Source organism: Aedes albopictus, chromosome 1 (genome assembly GCF_035046485.1).
Source record: "Aedes albopictus strain Foshan chromosome 1, AalbF5, whole genome shotgun sequence".
Classification (NCBI taxonomy): Eukaryota; Metazoa; Arthropoda; class Insecta; order Diptera; family Culicidae; genus Aedes; species Aedes albopictus.
In genome coordinates, this window is record NC_085136.1 from 227,178,718 (window position 1) to 227,200,936 (window position 22,219).

At 42.2% G+C, this 22,219-nt stretch overlaps 1 protein-coding gene across 1 annotated transcript; it reads right to left on the bottom strand.

The window, feature by feature from the left end:
• Nucleotides 1-1,589: 1,589 nt before the first annotated feature.
• Nucleotides 1,590-20,491, bottom strand: LOC109432163 (uncharacterized). Its single transcript, XM_019708483.3, has 2 exons — nt 19,666-20,491; nt 1,590-2,103 (listed from the first exon to the last, which is right to left on the bottom strand). The coding sequence occupies exons 1-2, from the start codon at nt 20,373-20,375 to the stop codon at nt 1,653-1,655; spliced, it is 1,161 nt and encodes a 386-aa protein (XP_019564028.2). The 5' UTR covers nt 20,376-20,491; the 3' UTR covers nt 1,590-1,652.
• Nucleotides 20,492-22,219: the final 1,728 nt, after the last annotated feature.

Here is a 22,219-nt window from a genome sequence, read left to right on the forward strand (position 1 = left end):
CAACTCGTGCGGAGCGCAAGCAAACTGAATTGAGTTTTCATCTCACTGACAGATGACTTGAATTCAGCTCACATGAATCGCGGGTTTAGACGGGGCAAGTGAGACGATTTCGTTTGACTTGAATGAAAAAGTTCAACATGTTCAACTTTCGTTCAAGTCAAGTGAGTTGCTCATGTGAGATGAATGGTGGTGTTTACACGTTCAATTCGCATTCAATAGGGTCCTAAAATGAAAAATATTTTCCCGCTTTTGGTGCATAACACGAAAGTGCATGGTTTTCTGATCTCAATGGTATTTTTTCCGAGCTTAAACAATAACAGAATACTTTACTATTACTTTAGAGCTTTTAGTAGAACTTGTTACTTCAGACTCTAGTTTAATTTAAAAACACTTCACTAATACTTTACTTTTGCAAAAGAAAATAAAAAATGAATAACTCTTTTAAAGAAAAACTAGAAAGGACGAGCAAATTCCTTTTAATTCTACTACTGTGCTTATCTTCGGACAGATAGGCCTATTTCGTCTGTTCGTCCAGAAGTCTGTAAGTCACAGACGAAATAGGCCTATCTGTCCGAAGATAAGCACAGTAGTAGAATTAAAAGGAATTTGCTCGTCCTTTCTAGTTTTTCTTTAAAAGAGTTATTCATTTTTTATTTTCTTTTGCAAAAGTAAAGTATTAGTGAAGTGTTTTTAAATTAAACTAGAGTCTGAAATAACAGAATAGTTAATAAACTCGAAAATAAAATAATGATGAGCAGGTCTTGTTTGACATTCGAGGTCAACCTTGACGTAACGAAAGTGAAACAGCGGGTTGCAAAAGACACCACATTGGCTCACTTTTGACAACAAATGCTCCTGTTTGACATACACGGTAAACACAATTTACCTAAAAATGAGTGCTAAACAAGGAGTGTTGCAAAAGTTATTAAAATTTTTGAAGATATATTTTATGGGCTTTACCTAATAGAAATACTTAAAAAAAAATGAGTAAACATGTCGTTTTACTCAATGCTAGATCGAATTATGCAGAAATTGAGATAGGCCTTTAGGAGCCTATTGGGCATTTTTCATTGATTTGAAATCTTGCACTGTCTAAACCAGGCATTAGGGTATCAACTACCATTCTTTCAATTCTTAGCCAAATTGAACTTGCTAAACCCGCGTGCTGAATGAGAGACTGTAGGTCATCCGATTTCCCATATATTTGGACTGAACATCCCACACAAACCTTCAACTGATTTGCGCCAGCTCATTTTTTAACCGATTGAGCTGAATCTTTCACAGATTGTTCTTCTCATCTAAAGGCACGATTCTAGAGGGTGCCCCGTGGAAGTTTCCGACATTTTTGTATTTGGGCCAGTCTAATTCCTACCCGAACCAGCGTATAAACGAAGAAGTGGATCCTGGGGTTTTTATTACATTTATCATATATGATTATATATAATCTCTACAAAATCTTGGCAAATGACTATTGGAACTTCCAATCATCATTTGCCAAGATTTTGTAGAGATTATATGATAAATAAATGTAATAAAAAAAATCCACGGTGGGTATACATGCCCCAGGCCAAAATACGCCCACTACCCTATTGATTGCATATTATATTTTTTATTTTATTTTATAGTCACATTTATTCGACATAAAGTTTTATTTACACAAGTGTTGTCTGGTACTCTTCAATGACGTATTTTATCTTCCGAATGGCCAGGTCCACATCCTCGTCCGTCAGGTTTGTGTAAATGACAATCCGTGCAAACGCCCAGTCCCGTGCACTCAGTTTGACGCTAATGCCCTTACCGGAGCCATCGATGAGTCCACCCTTGATTTCCTCCGCCTGCACTTCCTTCAACCGTTGAGCAAAATCGCTCGACTTTATTTTGGGCGTCAGTATTTGCACCATCAAGATGTTGGAGTGCAGGTTCTTCAAATCGACCGTAAATAACGGACTGTTCATAGCGTGAATAGCGTTCGCGATCCTCGCCGTACGATCATGGTCTAGGGCCAGCTTGGGTACAACCTCATCCAGAGCCACCAAGGCAGCCGCCGCGAGGAATCCCACCTGTCTCATGCCACCTCCGAGGGCCTTGCGCAGACGATGGGCTCTGAAATGGATTAAAAAGTTAAGATTAATATTTATAAGCTCCTCTGTGTGATACGATTTAAGGAGATTCCGCCCAAAAATCTGTTGAAGCACGCTTCCAAGTAACGCACATATATTAACACACATATAAACCACAGAGTGTATAAAAGTTGAATAAAAGTGGGAAGTGGCGCCTATATTGTTGAATTACGATTATACCAGTATAATCGTAAGTCAGTAATGGTGGCGCCACTGAGACCCCCAGGGATCACCCTGAGACTTTCTTGTATCGCCTGAAACGCCCCTGAGACTAGCAACGAACATCGATGACTCGCTTTGGGGAGTCAACCAAGGTAGCATGCTGGCGTTTAGCCAATTTTTCGAGTGGTCCTCACCACTTCCTTTGTCGTCGGCAGGCGGGCAGGGTCAACCACCACGCCAGCGCCCAACTGTTCTACAAGCATCAAAAACAGATGCAACGTGATTTGATTTGCTGAAGGCTGAGCACCAGAAGAATTTGCTGACAGTGTGGCCTCCACCTGCCCTGGCCTTTACTGTGGATCCCTATCCTACCGCGGGCTCGGATCCAACTCAGAAACCCGACGCTATGTTAGCAACGCTACCAGGATGAAATCCCCGCGGTCACTTCGCTGTAAGGGCCAATTTCAACCGCAGGGCATCGGTATGACCTACGTAACCGACTCCGAACCCATGAACCTCCTCTTGCATAGCGTCTGATCTGGTCATTCTCCGAGTCCACGCGCCACCTCCTCTGTAGCTCCAAGGCGATGTGGGTGATAGCCTAGGCGTTGAAACGGCATTTCAGCCACACTCATCCCTACACATCTTTTGGACAAGATTGTCCGGAGCAGTGTCCTCCCCGCATGTGACAAGCATGTGGTCACGCATTGTGTGAAAACGCGGGCACACAAACAAAACATGTTCCGCCGTTTCGTCTAAACCAGCACAAACCGAACTTTCGGGAGAACCCGCATGACTGAAACGATGTAGATATATTTATAGTATACTGTCGGAAGCAACCGAGGAAGCAACCATGGCCTGAAAGGATCATGGAATGTTACTTCTCAATGGCGCCTGTTAACCCAACTATCTACACTCAGGATCAACCTGTGGGTCCACCGTCGTTTGATGGAACCTAGGGTGGAACTGTCCCACGCGCGCTGCCATTTGACCATGGAGACCAAACTGGTAGTCCTGCGTATGGCTCTTGTGCCATCTTGTGCTGCGCATTTCGAAGCATCCTATGTCTTCCCTGATAAGGATACCGATAGACACCATACCAGTGATGACCCAGAATGCATCGTGTGACACGGTATGGTACGCGCTCGCAAACCCTAGGCACATCAGCCTATAAGTATTTTCCAGCTTACCACGGTAGCTTTAGATAATTAGCGCAGTGCCCCACGCCGGCCCGTCATACCTTAGTATGGACGTAGCGACACTAGTCAGAAGCTTGCGCTCACTTGTGTACATCGCAGAGCTATTGTACATCTTACGGGACAGTGCCACTATAGCTGTGGAGGCTCTTTTGCAGGCAAAATCAACGTGGATACTGAAGTTAAGCTCATCGTCGATGATCACCAAGTGTTTGACGGAGTGCTTCGAAGTGATACCTAGTGCATTCGCCTGCACTGATCACCGCTTGCTGCTCCGACTTTCGGTTGTTCACAACCACCACCTCAGTTTTGGGGTGAGCAAGCTCCAGTTTCCTGGATCTCATCCACTCCTTCACAACCTTGATCTATTGGTCAGTGGTCAACTGCACTTCTTCGACAGATTCACCGTATACTCCCAGCTTAATATCGTTAGCCAAGCCGACGATCTCCACCCCACCGGAAACTATAATCTCAACACCACATTCCATAACACCAGCCCCAGGATATAACCTTGCGGGACTCCTGAGGTTATGTGAAAGCACTTCCGACCCGAAGTAACTTCCGAGAATCTTATATAGGTACCCGGCTATCCCCAGGCGCAGGAGCGCATCGGCAATGGCTACCCACTGGCGCTATTAACTACACGAGAGACCATTTACACCCTCGGTAGCAACATTCTAATGAGGATAATCTTTTCGGGTACCTTCGTGTCAATCAAGCATATTGGTTTATATGCCGACGGGTCTCCGGGTGGTTTCTCCGTCCCCATTCCAATTAGGCTCTGCCTTTTCCATATTTCAGGGAAAACTCCCTCGTCCAGGCATTTCTGCATAGCAGACCTGAACATCTCGGGAGCCTCTGCATTAGCTACTTTTAAGGTCAGGTTCGGAACTCCGTCCGGATCTGGGGCCTTACCTACGCTAAGGGACTTTGCTATCCCCACGAGGTTCACATCGATGAACCTCTCCTCATCGCCAGCCCCAGTCCTCGGCTGTCCTACGAAAGGAGGCCAAGGACTAGGGTCATGACGCGGAAAAAGCCATTACACCTCTCGTCTTGGCCATCACGATCGTGTAGGCATCATCGCACGCATTCGCATTGGCACTCTGGCAGACCCTCAAAGCAGGCCTTTTGGTTTGCCCACAGATAACAGATGTTTATGCTAGTACAAATTTTTCGCACAATCATGTGTAAATGTTCAAAACGATATACGTTGGCTCACTAGCGCCATCTACTCAACTTATTGCGACATTACATCTAACTTGAATGCAAAAATAGTTCAAAGTTCCAGTTTCATTCAAGATCGAATACAATATTGAATGTAAAATTGCGTAGTGCATGCAATCTTGAAAGCGATCACTGACTATCGATCACTGCGCCATCTCTAAATGATTGCCACATGAGTTTCAGCTGCTCGTTACATACAAAATGGCTGTTGAGCATTTTTACACACATTGCCAATATAAGCATAAACGTCTGTTATCTGTGGCTTGCCCTTATCTCGGTCTTCAGCGTGGCTTTTGTAGCGACGAACACCACCCACCGTTCGTTCCGCTCTTCTTCAGATCGTGCTCGCTGCATCCACCTAACCCGTAGGCAGGCGCGGCATAGGTCCGAGTTCGTTTGAAGCAACCAGTAAGTCGGTGGCCTCCCATTTATAGAGTGGAGTCGCCTGAGTGGACTCGCATCGCACGCACGCGAGAGCACCGCTATCAGCTCGTCGCCGTCTTAACCGAATAGGTTTCGTTCACGGCAGAGCATCTCCTTAAATACCCTTTCGTCGAAGTATGATGTCTTCCACCTGCGAGGGCTTGGCCATGGCCTAGCCTCCTCTTCCTCTATACGCGGCCTGCTGTTGTTGTAGTCGATACAGTAGTGAACCGCCAGGTGATCGCTGTGAGTGTAGCTATCGTCTACTGTCCAGTTCTAACTACTTGTAAGGCCAGGGCTAATAAAAGTAACGTCAAATCTGGACTCCGCACCGTTCTGTCTAAGAATACTGCTGGTTCGTGAAACGGATTCCCCATTCCAAGGCCCAGGCATAACCACGAAGCCCTCATAGGTAGTCGACACTAACTCCTGGACAGGGTATTTTAGGGTATTTATTGCGGGAAGGTACCCGGTATGGGTCCGCTATGATGGTGATATCCGTCCCCCACTCAGAAACCGCATGGCAAAACAGTTGCTGAGCCGCGTCACAGTGGCTTAGGTTTGCGGCTTTCCTAAAGGCCGGGCACCTTGGACACCCCGTTGGATGCCTATTGTTCAAGGATTTCCCGGTACAGATCAGACAAATGGGTGGACTCGTGCAGCATTGTATCTTATCACTTTCGGTGCCGCATCTCCTACACAGTTTGCTCGTGTCAGGGCCTTTGTAGTCCCATGACTGGTGTACTGGTTCCAGACTATTGAAACAAACCTCCGGTGGTTCGTGGAACGATGATATACCCTTTTTTACATCCTTCACAGGTAGCTGAATCAAAGTTATCAGTGTCCTCGCCGGCTCCTTCCGTAGCCTAACGGCTGCGGTGGCCACCTGCACCTCGCACTGTGCCGCAGTTCTTCCACTTTGGTAACTTCGTCTAGGTTTTTCACCTTCAGAGTCGCCTCTTGTGTGAGAGCCCTCATCTCTGCCCCTTCGCCAAGAAACTCTTCCGCCAAACCCTTGCGCTACATATGTACATATCGCGCTTCAGCTCCAGGATCATCTCGCCCGTACGAGTACGTCTGATACTGCGCACGTTGGCTCCCAGATCCACGAGCTTGGCGTCGCTTCGCATCGCCTTCAAGACGTACGAGCAGGGCTGGATCTAAGGGGGGGCCGGGGGGGGGGCCGGGCCCCGGGCCCCCACATTTTAGGGGCCCCCACAAAAACCTTTTTTGGTTGTAAACATTAGCTTTATTCTTCATTTTGCTCAAGTACTGTTCGAAAATAAGGAAAAACATTTTTAGTCATCTCTCCGAGGGGCCTCCACATCCGCTCGGGCCCCGGGCCCCCACAATCCTTAATCCGGGCCTGCGTACGAGTACTTTAACTGTTCGGTTTTGATGACGATCTCGTCGCCTTTCTCGCGCTTGACACCTACTTTTTTACGCCATGGTTATGCGTTCCTCGACCTGCGGCTTTACCTTTTTCTATATCTTCCGCTCGACCTTCGTCTAAGGGAGGTCCTCCCCTCCCTTAGTTCGACCTACTCTATGGTTGCTGAGGGCCTAACAATGCGATGATCGCAACCCCCTATTTCCATCCTTCCGTAACGGGCCAGCCCAATGAGAGTCTAATAAAGGTGGGGAAGAAGATACTTCGTGTGCGTGAGATCCGTGTCTGGTGCAAAACATGTCACAACTACAAGCAAAGCGAGCTCCCATAAGAACGCGTGTCAAATAGTGACGTCACTATTTCTGTTTACATTTTTCTTTCCTTACTAATACATAGCCATCTCTTCTTCTTCCCCACCTGTAATATACTCTCATTGGGGCCAGCCTTTTCAGGCCCACCCGACAAGCTGTGGTTCGATGATTTGCCGGCCTTACTGTCGACTTTCGGGGTTAGTATCTGTCTGGCCTTGCGGGCACCGTCAGACAGCTCCTCACCTGACGGCTGCCTCACCCGCTTCTGCGAGTGCTTATCACGAGCACTGCCGTGTGTAGCATAGTTGTCCCATGTTAATAGTAACAACAGGTGTTATAAAACATGTACCGTTAGTAGTTAAAATAACAAAAACTCTAACAAAACCAAGGGCGTAGCCAGAGATTTTTTAAAATTCGAGCCAACTCAAAGCTTATGAATAATTTAGAGTTTCAGAAAAAATATCTCAAAAAATATACTATTCTAATAATTTCAGTTTTTATCCACAATTATTAAACATTTTTTACTCGAAAACCAGAAGAAATTTCGCCAAGTATTTCTCCAAGAGAACCACTTCAATCTTATCATAGAGTTTAACCATATTACAGGAGAAACTTCAGAGAACACAAACATGGCTGCCACAATGGCCGACTTGGTCCCCTACACTGAAAGGCGGCTTGCAGTAATGACAGGCATAAAAACGTTTTTAAATTTACCATGGCAAAACATGATCATCGACCCACCAACGCTTCTTGTGTGCGTTTTGTTTCTTCTCACATCAACCAGTTCAATAGCTGAGTGGTAGCGTGCGAGCCTGGCGATGTCAACCAAGAACCGTTCGAATCCGGTTGCCAACCGAAACTTTTTATAATTGAAAATCGAGTCCATGGTAAAATTGAAAACATAATTCTGTTGAATTGAAACGAAACTCAGTCTGCACAAATTGAGTGGCGTTGTGTATTTAAATTGACCCTCAGAATAGTAATTTTCACCGCAAGCCGCTGTTCAATGTACTCACGTTTTCAAGAGCACCAATATTGAAAATTCGTAAACAAATATTCTGCCTCTTTTTGCAAGTGAGCAAAGCCAGGATAAACAAGTGCGGCTTGGTTTGATGTTTCGTTCGTCAGATTTGTGTTTCTAAAGTTTGTATGCAAAATTGCAATGGGATTTCTTGATGTTTCACCTTAATTGAATGACTAAATTTTATGACGTTTTTTCATAGATTACAAGAACAACATGCCGAATTTCCCGGACACGCTGGAACCGGTTCCGGTAGGGAAACATAAGGATATGTAGAACTATATGTTGCTATAGAGCAGTGATTCCCAAAGTGGGCGAAACGACAACAAAGGGGGCGAAAATTATCACCCCATGACAAATACAACACAGTTACCAAAAAAATAGAATAAGTTTTCCTTCATGGGTTTCAATTATTTTCAGAAAGATTCATTTTGAAAACCAAATCTCAACTCGAGTGCAACTATTTCGAAGAAATATTGGTTATGTGCTTTTTCTAAGTAATCAGCCATTAAATTAAAACAGACGGGCTTGGTGGTCTAGTGGATACCGCTTCTGATTCGTATGCAGAAGGTCATGGGTTCAATCCCTGGCCCGTCCGTTTCATTTTACTTTGTATCTTTCTATCCACTTTCTCTCTCTCTCTCTTCTCTACATATACAACTCATGTATATTCATATGTTCATTAGTGTTTGTCATCGGAACCGTTTTCTCAGATCAAAGCTTTTTTGGTTCCGTTTCAGGTCCTGAGTATCTGTGCAAAATTTGAGCACGATTGGTTGCGTCTACACTTTGCGCATTGCAATTGAAATTTGTATGGGATTTTGTATGAGAAAACATACTTTTTTGCATTTTTGTCATAAGTTGAAAAAGTTTGTCTGAAACTTTTCAACAGAACTATAATGTTCTGAAAAACTTTGTTGAAGACCGCAAAGCGATCCAATGCTTGTGAAAATAGTTATAATCAACGAACCGCATGCATGTCTTTATGTTTTAACATATAGAGGAATAACAATGGCAACAAAATCATGCTGTTTCACCAAGCAATTTCAACGCTATAACTTTTTTCATAAGCATCAGATCACTTTGCGGTCTTCGACAAACTTTTTCAGGACACCCTAGGCTATGTTTTTACTTTATCGGTTACATGGTTTTAGAGAAATTCGAGCTTGTTATGAGAGAAATGCATAAAAGTGTGTTTCCCTTGTAAAACCCCATACAAACTTCAAACGCGATGCGCAAAACGTAGACATAACCGATCGTGCTCAAATTTTGCACACTTATTTGGGTCCTGAAATGGGATCAAAAAAGCTTTGATCTGATGGGATACCATTGAATTTTTCATTTTTCCATATAAACGATAACCCACTCTAATGTTCATAGCCATCGCTAGAACCAGAAACGAATTGCAAAAATTCGTTTCCCTACCTTCCAATATCCACAGCACAGTGTATATATAACGCCTACAAGTTATGCAACCAAAGCGTACTGTGCCGCTTGATCTTATTCACCTTATTCACCACACAATCTATCACGAACACTATAAAAAATAACCCCTATCCATGGATCGCATCACCGACCCAACGGTGACTCCCAGATCTCCCATCCTTTCCATCTAACAAATACCCCAGTCCGTGCTGGTTGTGGGGATGCAGAGGTGATCTCGGTCTTTAGTAGCAACAACCAGCACACTATAACATTCCTTTCCCTTCCTAACTGACTATAAGGACGTGGCCGGCGCCGTTATTGATAAAAAATGTATGAGCTGCTAGAATTGCACTTTGAGAATAAGTGGAGTGTCCCAGCCCTTATTCATTTGGATCTCAGTGCAATTGGTACCAGCTCAGATCAATCACGGAGGAGCAACCATTGACATGTATAGTCAGATTTGATCGTTTTGATCGTAATCAGCCATTAAATTAAAACACTTTAGTTCTCTTCTAAAATAACAATTTTCGTTTTTTTTTTGGAAATACAGAAATATATTATTTAAAATTTCGAACTATCAACATCTAATTTCAAATAATAAACCTACTTAATGCTCTGAATACTTCGATACATGTTCGAAATTTTACCGTTTATGTAGTTAGAAAACATCTTACACCCCAAGTAACCACCCAAGTAACCACGAAGCCGTATATAAGTGCATCTATTTTGCCCTATAGTGTTATTTAAAATTGTGGATATAATGCTGCGTTACTTTAAACACATCATTGAAGCAATATTAAAGTCGAAAAGGGCCCCACTAAAAGCAAATTAGTGCCACATATTGCAGCACGTTGACAGCCATTGCTAAAGTAACATAAATGCATGTGCTGTAAATTTGCAGTTGCACATGCTTAATACGTGCAACAAGAAAAACCAAAAAAAAAATCTATTTTTAGCACCGTTTCGTTATCGACGGTACTAATGCCCCCACACATGAATCGAGACATGAATGTTGTAAGTTTTAACCATTATTTTTTTGTTGTCGGGTCGGGAGTTGAACCAGAAGTGCTGAAGACCGCTAGATGAGTTCCATACGCGCTGTCACCTTGGACTGTTTCTGCTGCTGTGATAACAACAGATATTTCATTAACTAAAAGGAAACTGTTCTTCTGTCTGAATCAATGCAGTAGAGGACAAAACAACTATGTCATGTGTAATAGATCCCTGTAATCACATTCTGATAAATCACTGCACACTGCTCATTATGCAAATTGTGGTTTCATTATTGGCATGCGATAGCAGTCAACAGAAAAGAGAAAAGGTCATCTCTAAAACTAATCTTATGCTGAAGAAAGTTGTCGATCGGTGGTTCAAACGGGGATTAAGTTGGTAGGAAGTCGAACCAGCAGTGTTGAAAACCGCTAGAGTTGACCGTAAAGTTGTTCACTCTTCTTGATTTCGTTTGTTTACCATTAGAGTAAAGCTTTTATAATTGTATTGTTAGAGCAATATTTTCTAGTTTGTACATTGCATTTATTTAGTTTTTGCAGTGTTGAATTATTGAACTGTCGTATATCACCCTTTAATGTACCCTAATTGTTGGGGCGCCTGGTTGCCCCAAGGGAAATGGTCAGGGGTAGATCTTTCCTCGGAAAGATAATGGGAAGGGGAAAGTCTTTCGCAGGAGAAAGATGGCGGTTAATTCACTACTTAACGTTTTATTTCTTTCTTGACCCTTTGCCAGGTCGAAGTGGACTGTATGGCTACGCTAGGAACTTGGTGGTTTTTATAGGCCATGACAGCAGTTTGAAACCTTCCCGAAGCTGCTGCCATGGTGACGACGTCGATGCGGTGGTGTGTGGTGAGGCGTCCTTGGCACAATATGGGGATTTGAATGAGTTGCTGTGATCGGTTGAAGATGTTACTGACCACGTGGCTGCCGGAGCGGTTTGGGCGCGAACATACTGCCCCCGGCCTGGAAGGTACTCCTGTCGAAGAACTGGCATCCTGATGACGGTATCTTCTGGTGGCGTTGTTAGTTTTGGTGTTTCTTGATAAACATGGGACATCGTGGCTGGCATCGGTCGAAAAACAGGTCCAGTTAGAAGATGGGGGTTGTACTGTGCGTTCTCCTCCGGGTTCCTGGATGGGTGCGTTCGGGACACGTACTCCGGGATAACTTCACTGGGTTGATGATGCTTGGATTGACCGTCTGGTGGTTTCTTCGGCTTTAGGTCGGGATGGGAATATTCGTAGACGCATATCGGTGGTGGCTCGAACTGGGGGTCCGCAATGATCCAGAGCTTCTCGAGAGGGTCAACTACCGAACTGGCACCGGCGGGTATTTGAAATGGCTTGGATACTAGGTGGGCACTGGTAGACGCTTGGGCTGGCTCTGTTGACCGACTGGTACCGGCGGTCTTCGGGATCGGTTGTTTCATTGGAGGGATATCTCGGATCAGCAAAGATCGCTTGGGATTCGGAGGGACGTTAATCTTCTTGAAGGAAATTTCGTCACATGGAGGCTCCACGGCTTGGATCGGGTTGGTGGATAACGGACCCATCTTCTTCTTGTTCGGAGGGGATGGGAACTGTTTTGCCATCGGGTTGTCTCTGGTGGGCTTTTCTCTTGGCGGTGGTGTCTGATGGTTTTCTTTTGGCTGACTCTTCGACTCGGCGATGGCGCAATTATCATCAAAGAAGGCTTGGAATGGAACAGATGGAGAAACGTCAATGTTGCTGGTGACATTTTCGGATGACTCCTCGCCGAAACGGGAATCCTTCTGGCTAGTGTCGGTTGGATTCGGAGGATGCTGCTCCTGGTGGGCAACGGTGGGAACGGGCTGTTCCATCGTTGTACTCGGCGATCGACTTCGAAACCGCTTGATACGCCGGCGTGGCGTGCGGTTGGTGGGAAAACATGTTGGGGATGGCGTTTGGGTGCACCGTTTGGGGTTACCGGTGGACGGGTAGGAAAGCATCAAAGTTTCCACCAGTACGCAGGCATCGGTATGGATGGCATCGAAGTGCAGGGAATCCTCGTCAAGCTCGTCGTATCTGCTGGCTGGGAGTGTAGAGAGAAGCTTGGAGTACACTCTCTGATATTCCTGGTAGTGGTGCTGGAGATCAGTTTCAAATTTCTTCACACGTTCAGTACTTGGTATGCAGCTCCCTCGAATTTGATTCTGAAGCAGCTTGACTTCCTCCTCAATTCGGTTTCGTTGGCAGATCAGCTTCTCGGTGGCTGTCATTCTGGAAATTCTTCTATCACGCGCACGTGAGTCGGGATGGAACGGCTTCTTTTCTTGCACTCCTCTGTGCAGGACGCCGACGACGGGAACTACGGACTAGATCGGTCGTCCATGGGATGGTATCCGGTTCGGTTCGGACCAAATGTTGGGGCGCCTGGTTGCCCCAAGGGAAATGGTCAGGGGTAGATCTTTCCTCGGAAAGATAATGGGAAGGGGAAAGTCTTTCGCAGGAGAAAGATGGCGGTTAATTCACTACTTAACGTTTTATTTCTTTCTTGACCCTTTGCCAGGTCGAAGTGGACTGTATGGCTACGCTAGGAACTTGGTGGTTTTTATAGGCCATGACAGCAGTTTGAAACCTTCCCGAAGCTGCTGCCATGGTGACGACGTCGATGCGGTGGTGTGTGGTGAGGCGTCCTTGGCACAATATGGGGATTTGAATGAGTTGCTGTGATCGGTTGAAGATGTTACTGACCACGTGGCTGCCGGAGCGGTTTGGGCGCGAACACTAATGTAAAGAAAAATGTAATGCATCATTACATTGATAATGCCAATCTAAAGGATTATTGCATGACAAGTGTGGAATTACTGCATTTCGCATTGCAAAGGTTGATATTCAGTCTAATTCGTGCAATGATATAATGCTTGTGGTTACTTGGGTAATATCAAGATTCCATGACAAAAGCATAAATAAAAAAATGCTTAACGGATTCTTCGACTGAGCATGAGTAGATTACCTGAACAGATGCTGTGAATGCACCATGTCCAAGACCATACCGCACCACATATTGTCATTCATTTTTAAAGACCGATATTTAATAATAAAAATAAGAACATATTCATATCGCAATTAGTTCGTATGGAAACAATATCTTCAATAAGGACCAACACTTTTTGGTCGCATTCGATACAAGTTTTCTCGCCGTGCGATAAAAATAATGACAGCGAAATCAGATTAGAAAACACGTGTTTTGGGCTGATCAGCTGTTGAAGTATAAGGCGTTGTTTAGTTGATTACCACGTGCTGTGCTAATTCACCACTGCTGAACACAAGTTCAGGAGTGATCATTATTGAGTCATGGGAAGATTATGTTTTGCTTTGGGTGCTGCATCTCACCATCTCTAGGATGGCGCAGATAGGAAGGCATGCGGCTGGCAATCAACAGGTCTCGAGTTCTAATCCGGGTTAAGGTAATTTCATATGTAATTCTTAATTCATAATAGGTGTTCTTAACATGAGAGCGAGAACTCCTGTTGTGAGCAGAGAGTAAAAAATTCGAAGATTGAAAGTGAAGATTGACATTCTCATTTTTTCATTCGTGTTTGGCCACATTCATTGTCAGCTGAATGTCTCTCTTTTTACATTCAATTCTCTGTCACGAATATTTTTTCGCACGTCGTTAAATGTCCAATTTCTGTTAACAGACGCACCATCCGGCTTGATGGACAAACAGAGAACATAATTAATATTTTAATTAACTACTATACGTAAGTTATGAGGTGATTGGAAGTATAATCGGGAGTTACGGTCCAGTTTTATTTCTCAGTGAAAATTGTCAGTGACAGAAAAATGAATGAATACGTGTATGTTTGAAAAACGTATGTTTGAAAAACGCTGTATGTTTGAAAAACGCTTTTAAGAACAAAAAATAAGTTGATGCACAACATGATGCTTTATAACTTCTCCAAATTTGTGTGAACAAAACCCGAACATAGGTTGTACGTGAAAATAATTCAAATATTATTCAACATTATGCTGAATTATTTCGTCATAATGGTGTCTATTAAATGAGTGATTGTTAGTTGGGGATACTTCGAACAAAAATCTCCATGTCTCGAAAACCGTAAGAGGTGGAGCTTTAACATGCTCTACGATATTTTTTCTCTTATTATGAGCTACAACTTTGCTGAAAACGTCAAAATTCTAAAATTGTTTTTTGAAAAAAAAAAATAAAATGTTTATCTCACTTCTAGGGAGATTAACCATTAATTACATTTTATCAAAATACGAGTGTAGAAACACTTTGTAGAACACACCAAACCTCTAGAATCAACCTAAAAAAAGTTATTTAATTTTGATCGCAGAATCATCGATTTCCAACACTGTGCGATGTTATTATACATCTGTTAGAATAAATGATACAAAATTTGTTATAATGTTGTAACTATATTATAACAAACACACTAAGAATAGATCGCAGAATTCTGTGAAAAATTTCACCGAATTTCAACTGTGAAACATGCTTTTACAGATATTTCTGTAAAATACAATGTTTTCCTATCTAACTGTCAAAATTTCACTGAATATTCGGTGAGAGCAAATAATTTACCGTATTCTGTGAAATTTTTACATTACGGTTCGGTGAACATCCAAATTTTTACCGCACGCTACAATTTCCACCGAATTTCTGTGAAAGTAGTAGTCGGCCATCTCAAACGCATTGTCAAAACAGAAATGATTGTTTTCTTCTATTGAATTGTTGGTCAGTTTGCCTCCTTCAAAATCGATAAACTGAAGACAAAAAGGTAGAAAAATATAAGAAATTTCAGATCATCTGCAGTAGCAGGACGACAGGCAGGTTAGTATTTTCAGAAAGTTTCAATTGCACATTAATAATATGTATTTACTTGTAGTTATTGCTTCTGCCTCGTTGAAGTGCCATCACCGCGTTACATCGCCACATGAACGATCCCTTTCTTCTCGGTATATGTGTGTCATGACCCCGATTTATTTACAGATCAATATAACAATGACTATTCAAATTTCAAATAAATTCGATGGAAATAAAATTAAGTTTTGATTTTGATTCAAGAAAACTGAAAAAATATTCTGAAAAGTTCGATGATCTGCAAATTATTCAAATGAAAAATCACCGAAAGTTTTGTGAAATCTACAAAAATAAATAATAATTTCACAGAAAACCTGTAAAACAAATCACCGAAACCTTCGGTGAACTTGACAGATAAGCATTTTCAATTTTCACAGATTGTTCTGTGAATCTGAAAATCACCGAACGGTTTACCGAAAGTTCTGCTGTTGAGATTTCGGTGAAATTTCACCGAATTCTGCGATTTATTCTTAGTGTGAATGTTTATATAATTTTGTTATAAACATTCACACGGAGAAATCCTTATAACAGAATTATTTCAACTATTATTATGACTAACAACAGTTGTCATGGTTTGTTATGGTCTTATTATGTGCTTCTGGTCGGGTTAGTAGTCCTATTCTTAGCCGGCGACTACGCGGCTTTCGTGGGAAGTTATCAAGCCGGCTTCATCGACGGCCGGTCGACAACGGACCAGATCTTTACCGTACGGCAAATCCTCCAGAAATGCCGTGAATACCAGGTTCCAACGCATCACCTGTTCATCGACTTCAAAGCGGCATACGACAGTATCGACCGCGCAGAGCTATGGAGAATCATGGACGAAAACGGCTTTCCTGGGAAGCTGACTAGACTGATTAAAGTAACGATGAACTATCCAGTTCATTCGAATCTCGCCGGGGACTGCGACAAGGTGACTGACTCTCATGCCTACTCTTCAACATCGCTCTGGAAGGTGTGATGCGACGAGCCGGGCTCAACAGCCGGGGAACGATTTTCACAAAATCCGGTCAATTTGTGTGCTTTGCGGACGACATGGACATAATCGCTAGAACATTTGGAACGGTGGCAGAACTGTACACCCGCCTGAAACGCGAAGCAGCAAAGGTCGGACTGGTGGTGAATGCCTCAAAAACAAAGTACATGCTGGTAGGCGGAACCGAACACGACCGGATCCGTCTGGGTAGTAATGTTACGAAAGACGGGGATACTTTCGAGGTGGTGGAGGAATTCATCTACCTCGGATCCTTACTGACGGCTGACAACAACGTGAGCCGTGAAATTCGGAGGCGCATCATCAGCGGAAGTCGGGCCTACTACGGGCTCCAGAAGAAACTGCGGTCGAAAAAGATTCACCCACGCACCAAATGCACCATGTACAAAACGCTAATAAGACCGGTAATCCTCTACGGGCACGAGACATGGACCATGCTCGAGGAGGACCTGCAAGCACTCGGAGTTTTTGAGCGACGGGTGCTAATGACGATCTTCGGCGGTGTGCAGGAGAACGGTGTGTGGCGGAGAAGAATGACCCACGAGCTCGCTGCACTTTACGGCGAACCCAGCATCCAGAAGGTGGCCGAGTATTGTGGCGTACTATTGTTGATTATATCTTGTCTTAATGATGTTGAACAAATAAATGTACCTATGTATGTACCCCGTGAGGACCCCTGTTCTCTCCTATAAACGTCCCATGACCACCGTTGCACTATGGGGCGACTCCATACAAACAGGTGGTCAAAAATATTTTTGCGTCAATTTCATAATGTCTTGCTCCTATTCATAGGGTTTATGCTTAAAAATATGAAAAACACGTTGAACAGGTTGTTTTAACACGACAGTTTCAAACAGCATGAAATTATAAGGGCATTGCATACTTTTAGGCGTTTAAGGATTTCTGTTCATATTTACAAATTGTATTCCAGTTCGTAAAAACACGCTTCGCTAAGAGATCTAAGACCAAATGCACTATGATTGATCTACCGAGAAAAGCGGCCATGACGGCCAAATGTTGCATCAGAGGTATTTAATGGCCAATAGGGTGATTTCATTTAGCAATATCTCAATCATCACTGGCAACTTGATTGGAATTGCAGAATAGCAGCTAGTAGCAGCCAAATTTGATTTCAATGTCTCCCAGGGATCCTAAACAAAGACAGAGAAATAGTCCCGAAGCGAAACTTTGAGAAACTTTTTTTGTATGGTACGGTCTGTATGGAGAAAATTTGATTTTTTTAATGTGGTATCATTTAGTAGTATTACAAGCAACATTTCTACGTCTAATACGTCATTCGAATGGTTTATAAGTAAGCTTTTAGAAACTACTTTAAAAGTATGACATTTTTTATTTAAGCCAAAGATATGTTAAGTAAAACATTTCATTAGTTTTACCAAAAATCGGCAATGGTCTCATTCTGCTACCAATAGCTCGATAAGTATAGGGATTGGCAAACTAATATTCTAGGGTTTACTGGTCCAAGAGGTCTACTTTCAACTACCGAAGGTAAATCTTAAATTTAAAAAAGTCAATTTTCGATTTTTGGCCACCTGAATCCCCTTAGTGCGTTGCCAAAGTCACCGTCATTACTACATTTTGTTATGCACAATATTGGTTCTGAATAGCTCTCCTTCTTTTCATGGAGGGCATAAAATAACCTGCACAAAAAGGTTTCAGCACAGACAATAACAGACTGATAATTCTCATCGTACACCGATTTAACGGTCTTTTTCAAAATTTGATAGTTGGCCAACTGCCCAACCGTGGCGCTCGCATAGTTTTTGTTCGAGTTTGACGTTTGCTCACTACCGCCACCTAGTTGGTGGTCGGCCAAACTTAGTCCTTTTAGCATTGGGCGAATATGTTTCCGTGACTATGATTTGAATCGAAAAATGTTCGAAGTGTTACGTCTGTTTGTCTGTGGTTTCAGTGTACCAGGAAATCATGGCTAATCCTCTTGCGAATAGCCCTACTATAAACTAATTACATGTTTGTGCTCCCCTGTGCACGTTAGTAAGCTAAAGCGGGGTAGCTTTGGTATTGTAGGTAATTTTATACATAATTTTTATTATCAGAAGGCATTTCACATTTTATCTGATAACTATCAATCAGTTTAGCAAAAGGCATATGTAAATCAAAACAATAAATAACTCCATACACCGATGAACGCCAAAAAGTATGCAATTCTCTTATAGTTTGATGTGTTTTAAACTGTTACGTTCAAAACCTGTTTATTTAAATATCGAAGGTAACCAAACTATCGAGATTACGCATAACATTAATAACAGTACTTACTGTATATCAACTCAAATATTTGTTTTTATACAAATAATGCTTTTTGGTGGATATATTTTTGAGCAGTACCTCCAAAACCACTATTATTCAAACAATTTTGTCAAAAATTGTCACCTTAATTTATTTTCACAATCGAATCCACTTTTGACTTTAGGGGTGCATTAGAGAGAATTTTACTCCTTTGTCTAAGAGACTTCAACTTTCGGCCCGAGTGTCCTCAACATTCCCCGTTCAAATTACCAATTCAAAAAAGTGTTACCTTTTAGGTGCCAAGAAATTATACACAGTAACACCGCTCAGCACTAAAATGTGTAAGCCCTACTCATAAGTGCATAATTTCCAGACCACACGAAAATGTGTTACAGTTACACATTCTCAAAAACAGCTCGTACATTTGTCTAGATGCGAAATGTCGATATTTTTTTTTTGTTTTCCAAGGTCACTAGTAAACCTAACAATATTTGCGAATTTAACGATTTTGCGGACACAGGAGCTGATTTTGTGAATGTGCAAGGGTTAGGGTAAGTGTGCCCATCGTTGTGGTATTAAGGTAAATTTATTTTAAAAACAATGATCGTACCATCAAATGAAGGGTTGCAAAACGTTAGTTGGTAGTTTTCTATCCAAATTTGCTTGGAAAAATATAAAAACTATCGTTTCTCTCTGTTTTCGATCATAAATCGCTTACCACAACATTAGGCACACTGTTCCTATTATGGAGGTAAAATTTAATTTTGGTTCCTATTGTTGCGGTATCCCATTGAAATCATATGGGATACCGCAACATTAGGAACACTACCGCAACAATAGGAACACAGCAACAAAAAATTTAAAGAAAATATTTTTTTTAAATAGGGTTTTGGGCAAATCTTAAGCACACAAATCGTGCAATCTCATAATTTAAGCATAATACATCTATTAAAAATGCTTTTTGGTAACATTTCAGTCGAAAAAGTGCTCAATTGCCACTACTGCAACATTAGGTACTACCACAACGAAGGGAACAATTACCCTACACATTTTTGGTGTAGTCTGGAAATTATGCATTTTAGTGCTGAGCGGCGTTAGCGTGTAGAAGGCAAAACGCCTTTGATACTTTTACACTAATCTAAGTTTTTAGAAGTGTTTTTATTCTGTAAATTATTTGTTGAAAAAAAAAATAGTAATTGTACCCCATTTTACGGTAATTGGAAACCCGCTACACGACATTAAAAAAAATCCAGTCAATTGCTACTTACTGCTTAATAAATTCCTTCGATCCGACCAACATCGATCCGACGGGGCAGGCTAGACTTTTGCTCAGACAGAAGCAAACGGAGTCGACATCGCGCACCACACGAGAAACCGGTACCTTTAGGTGCTCCGCCGCATTGAATACGCGTGCTCCATCCATATGTAGCTTAATGGACTTTTCCTTGCAGATTTTAGACAAATCCTCCATCCACTGCAGTGGCAGAACTTTCCCACCGCACATGTTGTGGGTGTTTTCGATCAACACCAGTTCGGTATTCGGCTCATGGACATCGAACCCACGGAACTTGTTCTGCAATTCATCAAGACAGAACGTTCCGTCCGACTTGTTCTTGATGTTGTTCAGCAAAACCCCGGCAAGTTGAGCCGATCCACCCTGTTCGTAGAGGAACACATGGGCCATATCACCGACAATCGCTTCGGCGCCTCGCCTGTTGCAGTGAACCATCACGGCCAGTAGATTGCCCATGGTACCACTCGGCACGAACAGCGCTGCCTTCTTTCCGAACAGCGCAGCCGCTCGTCGTTCTAGTTCGTTCACCGTGGGGTCTTCACCGTAGACGTCGTCACCTACCTCGGCTTCGTACATGGCCTTACGCATGCTGGCCGTTGGGACGCTAACGGTGTCCGAGCGGAAGTCCACTACGCGAACCGAGTAAACGGCTTCCCACGGTGTTCCGTTGGTAGTTGAATACATTGCCGATTTTAAAGTTAAAAGCTCTGCACTTGGAATTTGTCGAATTTCGCCACTGATGGAGCACACCTTTCTGCAAGCGGAGTTCGTTATCAACTGGCCCCCCAACTGCGCGTGATATTTTGTGTATGCCTTTGCCTTCACATACAAACATCGACTAGTAAGTCACGCTACGCCTAGAGGAATGTATTATTCAAAGCGAATATGGTCAAACATTTTATTCCGTGCGATGAGTTTGGGTCTTAAATTTCAGAATATGAGGAACTTCTCCAACATCATCGGCAAAAGTATTTCTATAGATTCATATGAAAATCATTTTATGACTTTTGCCTGGGTAAAATGGTAACAAATCTAAGAACAGCAAATTCTCACTGATTAAAAAAAAAATGCTGTGTACATATCTCCATTCGATAAATTCTTCCTTCAGACATGGCGTGGACTGGTTTTGTATATGTACGTACGTATGTGTTGCAGATTGGCGGGCAACACAAGTTTTGAGAACTCATCACTTATAAGCCTCTATGTCTGAAGTATCTCCCTCATAAATGGCAAGAAGTAAATTGAATTATCAGCTCTCAACGGCTCTGTCCAGTGCCAACATCAATCAAAATTTTATGAGTCTTTATTTGAATTTGCAAATCATTGGTTTGTTTGTGTTGTGTGTCTTCGGCGCCGGTATTATATCATACCGGTGCATGCGTTAGTGCGCATGTGCGCAAAGATTCAAAGAAAGATAGAGAACCGTACCGTAATCTGGGGGAAATTGATCACTGTTCATCCATTCTTTTGAATAAAATCAGGTACAATAGTAGAATAACTAGCCACATACACTCCCGATCAAAAGTTTGGGGTCACCCCCTCAAAAACATGTCATTTTTTAGGCCCATATCTCCGCCAATTTGTGTCCAATTCAAAACCCTAGGTTTCATTCAAAAGATAATAAGTCAAACAAACTTTGAACATGATTTAAAAGAAACTTTTTCAAAAAAAAAAATTGTTTGTAAACTTAACTCAATTTTAATTCTTTTTGGCTCATTTCAAAAATAATTAACTAATTTTACGTTTGATGTCTTTAACTTAACGTATTTAACGATTTTAACGACAAAACTTTTATGTGAAGTTGACACATTTCACCACACTTCAAAAAATGAGGCAACCTTACGTTAAGTTTTAGTATGTAAATTTCAACAAATATGTGTGGTTCAATGTCTATGCAGTATTAGTATCATTCATTTTGTATCAAATAAGCCAGGAAGAATTAAAATTGAATGAAAGATGACAAAGATATCAACAAATCACTTTTCCTTGTTTTACGAAACTTACCCCAAACTTTTGGCTGATACATTGAGGGGTGACCCCAAACTTTTGGTCGATGACATGAAGAGTTAATTTACTTAATAACTTTTTTCTAGATTTTTCAACTAAGTTTTGTAAAAAGCAGTCGAAAGTTAATAGAAAATGGGTCATATTACCGCTCTCATCTTAAAATTTGGTCTACCCAAATTCCAGCGACACTGCCGTAAGTTTATATTCATTTTTTAGAAAATTCGGAAACTTTGGGTTAAGTTTACATACAAATTTTTTTGAAAAAGTTTCTTTTAAATCATGTTCAAAGTTTCTTTGACTTATTATCTTTTGAATGAGACCTAGGGTTTTGAAATCGGACGCAAATTGGCAAAGATATGGGCCTAAAAAAATGACATGTTTTTGAAGGGGTGACCCCAAACTTTTGATCGGGAGTGTAAGTACAATGTCGCGACTATTCGTTTGACTAACATCTAGTTTGCCACACCCTTACAGCGTCAGCAGTGGTGCTAGAAGTGTCAAGATAATTTTGTTTATCAAAA

Bases quoted from the DNA above. Each gene is read 5' to 3' on its own strand.
- LOC109432163 (XM_019708483.3), bottom strand. From the start codon at position 20,375: ATGTATTCAACTACCAACGGAACACCGTGGGAAGCCGTTTACTCGGTT. The intron at 2,104-19,665 runs GTAAGTAGCAAT...AATCCATTTCAG, and splicing joins TCGAAGGAATTTATTAAGCA to AGCCCATCGTCTGCGCAAGG.